The sequence below is a fragment of the Diadema setosum genome, chromosome 1, assembly GCF_964275005.1.
Source record: "Diadema setosum chromosome 1, eeDiaSeto1, whole genome shotgun sequence".
Taxonomy (NCBI): Eukaryota; Metazoa; Echinodermata; class Echinoidea; order Diadematoida; family Diadematidae; genus Diadema; species Diadema setosum.
In genome coordinates this window covers 33,713,797-33,726,237 of record NC_092685.1, presented here as the reverse complement: position 1 = coordinate 33,726,237, position 12,441 = coordinate 33,713,797, and the positions used below count along the sequence as shown (strand labels likewise).

Sequence of the window (12,441 nt, the reverse complement as noted above, 5' to 3'; positions counted from 1 at the left end):
AAACCCCAAATAGACTGCAGTCTAAATCCAGTTTAACTGCTCATGAATAATTCATTGACAAGTTGGCCACCATGGTGTGCTTTGTGAATAAAGAAACTCTCCCCCTCCGAGTACTTTTGATTATTGGTAGTGTATCAGCAACATTGTTTCTTTGTATTAATTGTGCATGTGCATGGTGTAATTCTAGTATTGAATGTTCAGTATACGGTAGTACCGTTTGCTTGTACCAAAGAAGGTACTGGTCTATCAGCATCGTATACTACAGCTGTAGTACTGTACATGTACAGTGCTTGATACGGGTGGGATGGTATGTCGTGTGATCCCTATCCATCACTGTGCCGGCCTGGTGGCATGTTTGTTGACTGTAATCTAGCAAGCTACATTATTTGTATGTGTATACAAGCTGCGCTGCCTGCTGGCCGTGGATTGAATCACGGATTCGAAACAGATCGACAAAACCAGGACCTCGAGGTAAGTAAGCTCTTCTTCAAGAAAACGTGCGCTTAAACACACCTCAAACAAATGTGGGAATAAAGATGGGAACCATTTTATCATCCATATAACAAAGTTGTTTAGAATAGACCACTAATACAATGTAGGTTCAAGACTGATTTCCTCATATACATATATGGTAGTGCATGATGTGCAATGCATTGCATATTATATTAATGTTGCTACTGCACAGTGTGTATCCCGCTGGCCTATCAATGCCCTTAGCGCTACCACATATGGATAGGCATCTTGTAAGCCCATAATAGATATGTAATGTACATTTAGCTCTACAATCATGTATCATACACGTGTGGCTCTCAGATGGGCCTACACCGCTTTGACTACTTTGTCATTATTTTTCCTGCCTTTGCAGGGCATGAAGACCCCGTTTACAGTGCGGGGCTGGGCCGAGCCTAAATTGCAGGGCCGAGCCCCGCAATTTTGTCTGTTTACACTGCCGGGCTCGGCCGCGCTTTTAATTCAAACCTTTCAATATTCTGTCGTAGTGGCGCTCTGCTTGTAAACAAACGCAATTTGGTATAGTCTGGATTTCAGACCCTTTGCCAACTGGATTCCGCGGCGACGAAGTCACCGTTCGGGCAAAGGCCTTTGCTGAAGGAAAAATAACCTTTGCAGGACAAAACCACCTTAAACTATACTAGTTTTCGACGTTGAGGGGGTTAATATCTTGAATAGCGAAATAGTACGGGCAGAGGGTTTGGAAGCCAGACTAAAATTGGCCGCGCATTTGGCCCAGTTTGCATACACTGAGAAAAGGCCGGGCTCGGCTGCGGCCAAGCCGCTTCCGAGACCACCTCTAGAGCGTGGCCAAATGCGCGGCCAATTTTGGCCCCGCATTTGGCCTTTTGCGTGTTTACACTGAAATGAAGGCGGGCTTGGCCGCGGCCGAGCCTCGCACTGTAAACGGGGCCTAAGATACAGACATCTATCATTAGACTTGAATTAAACTTGAATTAAACCAACTCCAAGTTGGTTTAACTAAAGCCTGATTGAGACCACAGCTGGGTATAGTAGAATACAAATTAGACCTCAGATTAAAATAGGTCTGAATTGAGCTGTTTTAAACCAGTTTTAAACCCACTTTAGACCAAACATTGGTTTAAAATTGGTTTATGTTTTTAGCAGAAACTGGGCCAAAGAGTTTTAAGTTGTCATTTGCTGAATAAAAACTCACAGAGAGTTGAAGGAAGGAAGTTTTGTCAGATGATGCCAATCCTTAAATTCCATATGACTCTCTATTGTCTACAGACTGCTGAAGTAAACATGATTTAATTCATCTTTGAATAAAATCAGAAGGTGGCAGTCTTGAAAACATGTGCTTTGATTGACAAGCGATAAAAAGAATGGAAAACTTTGGTATCATCATCTACACCTCAGTAATAAGAGGACATATTGTCTAATTTTACTCAGTTGTACAACCTGTATCATGGACGGAAGTCAAATGGTACTCAGAGTTGATGGGGGAGGTATATTTGACCATGATGTTCTTATTGTATAGAGTTGACTAAAAAATCTTGCAATGACATACCTTCAAAGTCATCATTTTCATCATCCTGAAGGATAATGCTGCTGATGTCATGGAGTCTCCTTGCCTTCCTTCCCTTGGGTCGGCTTATGAAGGACATCTCCTCCACTTCGCTCTCACTGGACATATCCTTTGAACTCTAACAAAGATGAACATTGAAAACAAGTTTACAATAAGAAGGTAGTGTATGTTGCATCTTGTATTTAATCGCATATATCAATACCCCAGGTGGTGAAGATATTAGCTCTGAAGATGCTAAACACTCAGAGCCCAAATTTTAGTTGTGAAATTGATAATTTTTACGCAAGAAAAGTGTTTTTATTGTTCATTTTAGTCTTTAAATAATAAATTGTTTCTTACCTTTCAGGGGGCACATGGGGGAAACTTGTTTTACCACTCCAAAATTTTATTGGGGGGGGGGGGGGGTGGCAAGTGCCCCCTCTGCCCCCACCCTACGGGGGAAATGGCAAAACTGGGCATTTGACCTTGACCTTTGACATTGAGCAGCTGTGCACCCAAAAGTTGATGGGCACAACTTCACCCACTCATACATAATTTTTTTATACACACCAAGTTTCATTCGGATACCTCAAACAGTTTTTTAGTTACGTTGTCCACAAATTGATTACGGACCCAAGGATGGACAACCCAAAAACATAATGCCTCCGGCAAACTAGTCTAAAAGAGTCTGTGGATTAATATCATAACCTGGTTTAAAGCACTTCCAAACCAGACACACTGGCTACGTGCGAATGTCATGACATGTTACATCTAGAGCATACCTTTTCTGTGGTTGCTAGGCTGTTGTCCCTCTGGCATCTGGTTGGTAGTAGGCCCATATGGTGCATTTTGGGGGAGGAAAGCACTTTTGGCTTCTTCTTTTTTGTCCTTAACCCTCTCCCAATATCATCTTCACTGGATTCGTCCGATGCAGTGTCTGGGTTGAAGATAAATGGGAAACTGATAAACTGTCCAGCTCTCAAAGAAATATGAATTCCTTAGAGCTATTGGGAATGTGTATGTGACTTGCCACAACAAAATGAGCCAATGGCTAGTAAGAGCTCAGCCAAAAGAACTGGTTTGAAATCAGACTCTTAAAACTAGAAATGTTCATTGCCGCACAATGCGATTGTATCCACCGGCACTAGCAGCAGCTTTTGCTTCATCTTCACGGTTGAGCGAAGGACAAAGATCCCCTCCCCTTCTTCAAACATAAAGGTGAATATTGTGAAGACTAGGCGCAGCTTTACAAAACAATATTTATGTAATAATACATCTGCATCTGTATACAAAATTCAAAAGTACTATCTGGGGATATGTCACCTGCATGCAGAGTGGCTACAGGATAGCCGCTAATGCCCCAGTCACATAGTTGTTCAAACAATGCTCTGCCTCTGGCGTTGCATCGTAAAGAGTGTAATTTTTTTACCCTATAAAAGATGGAACACTGGGGGCAGCACTTCCAAAATCAATAGACTTATAGATTATATCATGGTAGAGCTTCGTACTGAATTTGAACAAAATCTGCAAGAAATGTAGCCTAATGTGCACACAAACTATCCATCAACAATATGACCTTTGACCCTATAAAAGACAGAACACTGGGAGCAGCACATCCAAAATCTTTCGACTTGTAGCTCTTATCATGGTAGACTTTCATACCAAATTTGAACAAAATCCGTTAAGAAATGTAGCCTATAGAGCACACACAAACCATCCACCAACAATATGAGTTTTGACCCTATGAAAGATGGAACACTGGGGGCAGCATATCTAAACTCTATAGGCTTGTAGATTACACCATGATGAACCTTCTTACCAAATTTGGACAAAATCTGTTAACAAACGTAGCCTATAGAGCACATGCACAAACATCCATCAAAAGTATGTCCTTTGACAGTGGATCACTGGGGACAGCACACCCAAAATCTTTCTACTTGTAGCTCTTATCATGGTAGACCTTCATACCAAATTTGAACAAAATCTGTCAAGAAATGTAGCCTATAGAGTGTGCACAAACCATCCACCAACATGACCTTTTTTAGTTTGACCCTATAAAAGATGGAACACTGGGGGCAGCAGATCTAAAATCTATAGGCTTGTAGATTACACCATGATGAACCTCCTTACCAAATTTGAACAAAATCTGTTAACAAACGTAGCCTACAGAGCGCACACACAAACATCCATCAACAATATAACCTTTGACCCTATAAAAGACGGATCACTGGGGGCAGCACATCCAAAATTTTTCTACTTGTAACTCATATCTTGGTAGACCTTCATACCAAATTTGAACAAAATCCCTTCAGAAATGTAGCCTACAGAGTGCACATCATTGGCCCGGAAGCGGGGGGCAAAACGAGTTTTAGCCCATCCCCCCCTAAGTGCCCTCTGTAACAAATGATTAATCACCTATTTAAAGCCCAAAGAAAGTTCTGGTAAGCCTGCAAAAGTTGTCAAATTTTGCTCCAAAATGTGAACGTGTGCCTAGGAAATGTGCGGAATAACGCTGTAATAACAAGATATTCGATGGGTAACGACGAAAATGGGAAATATTAACAAAAAAAACGTTCAGTCTCAGAACTTACCCGAACGGGGTCAGGCTAGACTCGGACTGGGGGATAACTCGGTCCCGCTGTGCTTAACGGCGGGATGAGTTGTATTGGTTGTCCCTCTGGATTGTACAGCGTTGTACTATGCATATGGGAGCGGCCTGTATAAACTACATTGTAGCGTTCTGGCTACTCGCAGTAATGGTCCGAGTTGTTACAACGCGCGCATCAAAAACCTCTTTGGCGCGCATGCAAAATTAGTGTGCGCCTCTCAAGCACCTCTAAAAGCAATCAAAGACGCTTGATAAACAACAACAAAAACTTCAAAGACCGCGCGTCTCAGCAACTGAGGTGATGTGCGTATTTAGGCTTGAGGACCGCGCGCTGTCCATTTTTGTTTTGTACAGGATTAGCACGCACTTTCCTGTCTGCTCATCAAGGCCTCGTTTGGTACCCGTAGTATAGAGTACTGATGAACATGGCGATCATGAACTGTGTTTAAATTGTCTGAAATAGGGTCGAGTTTTCCCTGAGACCGAGTTAGTCTGGAGTCTTGTGGAATAAAAGTCGGTCTACCGACTTTTATTATTTTTCTCAAAATACTCCAAAACGACTCATCATTCCGGCAAACCGCGTCAGCCAGGTAAGTTTCTTTGTAGACTCTTTCGATATATTGCAAGCAAATATGAAATGGTGTCAGACGGGTTCTACAGGCCCTTACCAGAACTTAGTTTTCACTTTAAAGACCAAAATGAACAATAAAGGCATTTTCTTGTTAAAAAGCTGTCAATTTCATAACTGAAAATGGGAAAATTATAATACACAAACAATATACATTATTATATCTATACACTAATATCAGCTTATGAGTGAATTTTGTGTATACATGGTAGCCTCGTGTCCGAGTGTGCCTGCTGAAACATATATCTTTAGTAAACCTTAAATTTTTCCTTTTCTTCTCTGTTTCTAGCAGGAAAGGAATATTTTTTTATTGCTCGAGCAATGCAATGTCTTAATGAATACATTATTATCTCTGTGATACTGGTGTATGTTATACAAATGATGCACAGGATAGAGTGCGTTAGTGTAGGCGTAGCGCACTTGAGGGTATTTACAATTGTGAAACATGCACGAGGCGAAGCCGAGTGCATGTTGCACTACATTGTAAATACCCGAGAGTGAGCTGCGTCTCCTCTAATGCCACAAAATAATCCTGTGCATCATTTGTTTTATAAAATGGGTCGAAAACTAACAGCATTTTCACGTACCTTTGTGGGTCAATAGTCCAGTCAGCTACATGTAGCACTTGCTCGAGAGAGTCGAGTCAAGCACGTCGCACTCGGAAATCCCACACATGTATTAACTGTACGTATCGAGTACTGTATACGTGCCACATAATATGCACAAAAGAAAGGCCGGCCGGCATACGCAGCCCGAACTAGAAGTTGTTTACAGGTATTGACAGCGCGTATAGCAGCGCGCGACGCACTTGTAACAACTGATTGAGTGCGCACTGGTACTGCAGTGCAATGGTACTAAAGTAATCAAAGCCCACGTGACTCATTTCAGCGCTTCCTATTGGCTACGTTCTTGAACCCATTTTATAAGATACATTATGTACCCTGTTCTATAGCGCCATGAGTATCTTTTTAGGTAGAATGAGCACTTTATAAGAGTCTATTATTATTATCATTTCAGACGCATGGCAAAGTGAAAGTGGCTTGCCTGCTCTGCCCGTACTTACAGTAAAATTAATAGTTTTCATAAGTTATGATCATAGTTCTTCGCAGTGATTTCTTTTTGTTTTATGTTTAATTCCCTAGAAATTTAATTTAAAATGCTCTATAAACGTGACTTTTACACTCTGTTTTTACAAACAGTCCCTACCGTGAGAGGTGGGTATCCCCCTTCCACACCCTCCCCCGTTCGGTCGTTTCGCTCCCTTGCTGAGGATCTCATACTGTCACATAATGTACGCCCGTATTTTATAATCATTGTCCTTTGCACTGAATTTTTTCCCCTATGTTTAATTCCCTAGAAATTTGCTTTTAAATGCTCTATAAATGCGAGTTTTATACTCTGTTTGTACAAAAAGTCCCTACCGTGGGAGGGGCCAGGGTATCCCCCCTTCCACACCCTCCCCTGCTCGGTTGCTTCGCTCCCTCGCTGAAGATCTCACACCATCACATAATGTACCCCACCCCCATCCCCGTATGTTATGATCATAGTCCTTCCAACTGATTTTTTTCAATATGTTAATTCCCTAGAAATTTGCTTTTAAATGCTCTATAATGTAGCCTCTAGAGTGCACACCACTGAACTCTATATAGTGGAAGGGATGCTGTGCACTACACACCCTACACACCGAAAAGCCATTACGCTCGTGTTGCACTGTGGGTACAAGTTTTGAAGTCACCGGAGGTGCTGGCCGGTTGCGGCCATTTTGGGACTTTGCTATGGGGCACCAATGAGGTGCCAAGTCATGACTATTCCGTTACGAAATGAGTAATTTTGTCTACAAAATGGCATTTTGAAATCAGTCATTCCGTTGCAGAAATGTCATAAAACCAGTTGTTTTGTTTTGTTAGGACATGTTCATTTTGTCAACTAAAGAGCCATTTCATAATGAAATAGCCCATGTGATACTTGGCACCCCATAATTTACACTAAAGTGACTTTCCACTGAGGAACGCGCGCTTCTTCTGTGTACCCTCTGGACAACAGTAGCGCATAGTAAAGTGGGCGGGGCCGAAAGGTGGAGTCCTAAAATGGCAGCGACAACTAAAGCAAAGCGCTGGCTTCCAACACTGCGCGTAACGTCACTTCCACTATATAGAGTTCAGTGGCGTACACAAACCATCCATCAACAACAGGACCTTCGACCCTATAAAAGACGGAACACTAGGGGGAGCACATCCAAAATCTATAGGCTTGTAGAGTACATCATGATAAACCTCCACACTAAATTTGAACAAAATATGTTAACAAATGTAGCCTATAGAGCGCACACAATCCATCCATCAACAATATGACCTTTGTTGATGGATGGTTTGTGTGTGCTCTATAGGCTACATTTCTTGACTAATTTTGTTCAAATTCGGTACGAAGCTCTACCATGATATAATCTACAAGTCTATTGATTTTGGAAGTGCTGCCCCCACTGTTCCATCTTTTATAGGGTAAAAAATTACACTTTTACGATGCAACGCCAAACGCAGAGCATTGTTTGAGCAACTACTGTATACGCCATATAATTCACATGTCTAAATTTTCGCAAATCGGGAATTCCTGACGACTTTGCGAGTAGTTAAATTCGCCATTGTGGAGTTCTGTACTGAACGGAGAAATTTACATGCGTACGTCACATTCACATCGGGAATAGAGTCGATATTTTCGTGTGTCTTTAATTTCGCGAATGGCACCCAACTCGCGAAATTCGCGAAAATAAAAACCTTGCGAAATATTCGGCGTATACAGCATGTGACTGGGACATTAGCGGCTATCCTGTAGCCACTCTGCATGCAGGTGACATATCTTCAGATAGTACTTTTGAATTTTGTATACAAATGCATTATACTCTAATCTATATACATAAATGTTGTTTTGTGAAGCTTAATCTACAAGCCTGTAAATTATGATCTGCTGCCCCCAGTGTTCCATCTTTTATAGAGTCAAAGGTCATATTGTTGGTGGATGGTTTGTGTGTGCTCTATAGGCTACATTTCTTAACGGATTTTGTTCAAATTTGGTATGAAGGTCTATCATGATATGAGCTACAAGTCGAAAGATTTTGGATGTGTTGTCTGTGTTCTGTCTTTGTTGCTCCTGTCATGCTGCTCAGACTCTCACAAAAACATTTAAGCCAGGATTTGATAAAAGGTTCTGTGTGTGTGTGTGTGTATGTATGTGTGCAGTTCCTTGTTAGTTTGATTAGGTCTGCCATGCTCTTTCTTGTACATCAAATTGGTGGATGCACTTTGCTCTTTTCAAAGATTTTGCCAAAAGTATGTGGTTACCATGGCATAGCATTGTCAGGTGCAAAAACAAAGGGCACTTTGCACAAATACACCTATAGATCTTCATACACACCAAATTTGGCCTTGATAGTTTAAATGCTTCAGTTTGTTATGAAAATCTGTGGTTACCACACCAATGTTTTTTTCTGATACTTACACAATGGTGTCTTGCATGTTTAGACTTGAGATCATTATACATAGCCTACCGGTACCAAATTTGAAATAAATTGCTTAAATATTGTGAATGTACAAATTGTAGTTCGCTCCAGAAGGTTTGAGGAAAATTGTGGTTTTGATGACGATGCTTAGTCTGGCAACGCTTAGTCTGGCAAACACAACTAGAACTATCACTCAATGTGATTAATACCCCCACATAACACTAAGGGAGTTATCTCAACCAGCAACAAGGAAAAGTAGAAATTACGCGGTGCGTAATATATGTCCCCGCCGGAAGTAGCATTTAGTAGCAAAATGTACAATATAGGTAAAAAGATCTCAAGGTCAAAGGTCAAAGAAGTCAAAGGTCAAAATTCTATGTAGAAGTTTTGAAGCCCTCACCTAGTGCCATCACAAAAGCAAACGGAATCGAAATCGGGTTAGAAATGGCGAAGGAGTAGCATTTTGTAGCCAATGTACAATATAGGTAAAAAATCAAGGTCAAAGGTCAAAGAAGTCAAAGGACAAAATTCTGTGTAGAAGTTTTGAAGCCCTCACCTAGTGCCATCACATAAAGCAAACGGAATCGAAATCGGGTTAGAAATGGCGAAGGAGTAGCATTTAATAGCAAAATGTACAATACAGGTCAAAAATCAAGGTCAGAGGTCAAAGAAGTCAAAGGTCAAAATTCTGTGTAGAAGTTTTGAAGCCCTCACCAAGTGCCATCACTTAAAGCAAACGGAATTGAAATGGGGTTACAAATGGCGAAGGAGTAGCATTTTGTAGCAAAATGTACAATTTAGGTCAAAAATCAAGGTCAAAGGTCAAAGAAGTCAAAGGTCAAAATTCTGTGTAGAAGTTTTGAAGCCCTCACCTAGTGCCATCATATAAAGCAAACGGAATCGAAATCGGGTTAGAAATGGCGAAGGAGTAGCATTTTGTAGCCAATGTACAATATAGGCAAAAAATCAAGGTCAAAGGTCAAAGAAGTCAAAGGTCAAAATTCTGTGTAGAAGTTTTGAAGCCCTCACCTAGTGCCATCATATAAAGCAAACGGAATCAAAATCGGGTTAGAAATGGCGAAGGAGTAGCATTTTGAAGCAAAATGTACAATATAGGTCAAAGGTCAAGGTCAAAGGTCACAACTGAAATTCTTTATAGAAGTTTCAAAGCTCCCATGTAGTGCTATCATATAAAGCAAACAGAATCAAAATCGGGTTAGAAATGGCGAAGGAGTAGCATTTTGAACATTTTGATCACACACGGACGCACGGACGCACGGACGGACACACGGACGCACGGACGCACGGACGGACACACGGACACACACACGTACGGAGCCCGTTTCATAGTCCCCTGCTCGAACTCGTTCGGCGGGGACAATTACTTTGTATGCTTTTTATTGAAAAAAAAGGAACTTTGGCAATGTATTGTTCAACATTGAATAAATGTAATTTTGCTCACTGATAGTCACATGTGCCATATCTCAAGTCAAGTGCTCAAATCCTGAGGTAGTAAGATAAGTTAATTGACAATTTCTATGATTTTCAATAAAAAAATAGTTACCATGGCAACACAATGCTTGACATTAACAAAAAATGAAGTTTGCACAACTACATATAACAGCCGTCACGTGCCAAATTTCAAGTCAAATGCTCAAAAGCTGAGAGTTAGCTGAATTCATATATCGCATAATTTTCCTTCAAAATATGCTGTTACCATGGCAGCACATTTTTCAATGAAAGATAAATTGTGCACATCTAGGTAATAAAGTGGTCACATGTGCCAAATTTGAAGCCAAATGCTCAAAAACTAAGAGTTAGCTGAACCAAAATTTTTGTATGATTTTCATTCAAAATATATTCTTACCATTCTTACCATGGCAACAGACGATGAAAGATGGAGTTTACACATCTTTGTACTATAACTGCCACATGTGCCAAATTTCAAGCCAAAATGCTCAAAGACTGAGGGAGTTAACTGAATCCAAACTATTTTTTAATGATTTTCATTCAAAATTTGCTGTTACCACGGCAGTACAATGTACAAGAGATTCAAATTAGGAAGGTATCAAAGCAGAGGGAAATATCTCCTGAATCATATTATCATCATGACTCATTAAAAGATATTCGCGCCATTGAATTGGCGAGTAAAAACTGATCAATTCACTTCACCGATTTTCGCCCCGGAACAGCCGTCTTTTTCAAGCCCTGAATGATGACGTCACGAAAGGCTCAAAACCCTTTAGGAGTGCAGAAGGACATTGAGGCCATCATTCATAAAGCACATATTTCCATGCAAGCAGATGTCATATCTGGCCTGTCTTTCTTCATATCGGCTTTCTCGGCCGAGCCATTAAAACATCCAATTCTTACCTTATATTGTATAGAAAGACTTGAGTTTGATGTCAAGGGTGAATTGAGTGATGGCAGTAACAAATGACACTGAGAGCGACAGCGACAAAGTCGAGTAGGTAGAGGAAGCAAGGGCAATGCGATGACTGAGCACGGTGATTAGATTTCTTTGTTTTGCTTTAATGTTCATGTCGATATCTGCGTGCTTCACAGCTGCAGTGCGCATTGAACTGTTATGGTGCATTTACACCGAGCATGGTATGGGCAACTGGCCGGGTTTTTGGTATGGTGCGCCAAAAGGAACCATGTCTGGTTTTGTTACAATATCACTTCCGTGCTAATAAATTTGTTACAAAATTAAACATCTACTGGTGATTGATTGTTGCTGTTGAAGAGTAACATTTTGGGTGATTTTGTGCCGAAATACTGTTTTTCTTAACAGAACAAGACACTATTCCCTTTGGCGCACCATAGTGAAAATCATGACGATTGCTGTTACTGTGCTCGGTGTAAACGCGTTCTCACTACCATCTTTTTGGTTACTGATGATACTATACATGTACATGTATCACACGAGCTATATAGTAGCCTAGGGCAGAAATGTAACAAAATTTGACCAAGATGCTCACATCCGGCGGAAAGTATGAAATTTTGCATATAGGGGTATTTTGGGGCGCTGATTTCAAATATTGCCGGATCCAAGAGATCTGACCACGGGGTCGGCCGCCATTTTGAATTCCAATATGGCCGCCATCACAAAACAAATCTAAAGATCCCTATCTTCAGTTCTGAATGACCTGTGGCACCAAAATTTGGTACACATGAGCGTTTTGACGTATTGAATTTGATGACAGATTGATTTGAAGTGTCTGACAAACATCCAATGGCCGCCATTTTGAATTCCAATACGGCCGCCTTGACAAAATATTCAAAATCCCTATCTCGATTTCTAAGTGGTGAGTGACGCCGAAATTAGGTGTAAACAAGTATTTCAACATACTGAGTTAGAATATTAACTAATGTGATGTGTCTGACAAATGCAATGCCTGCTATTTTGAATTCAAATGTGGCTACGAAGACAAACACCACGACTAACATTCACGGGCATGTCAAAAAGTGCAGCAAAAAGAAAGCATAATGCACCTTTCACTGACGTAACAATGTAAATACAGCAGCGCGCACTCAATCAGTTACAAACGCGCTCTCAATCAGGTAGCCTAATTTACAAACCCGAGATAGAGATTTTCAACACTCCAACATGACAACTTTGTATAAAAATTCAAATTGGCTGCTGCGCAGCTTGTCAGACATATAAAATAAGT

The 12,441-nt window shown here is 40.8% G+C and overlaps 1 protein-coding gene across 3 annotated transcripts in view; it reads right to left on the bottom strand.

Moving 5' to 3' along the window:
* The window catches only part of LOC140235642 (Fanconi anemia group M protein homolog), a 387,390-nt gene that overhangs the window by 192,038 nt on the left and 182,911 nt on the right, over positions 1 to 12,441 (bottom strand). For all 3 annotated transcript variants that reach the window (XM_072315655.1, XM_072315669.1, XM_072315661.1), the window contains exons 14-15: positions 2,821 to 2,975; positions 2,042 to 2,177 (exon numbers count right to left, since the gene is read on the bottom strand). In XM_072315655.1, the coding sequence (XP_072171756.1) occupies positions 2,042 to 2,177; positions 2,821 to 2,975 (291 nt within the window). The remainder of the gene's footprint in view (positions 1 to 2,041; positions 2,178 to 2,820; positions 2,976 to 12,441) is intronic.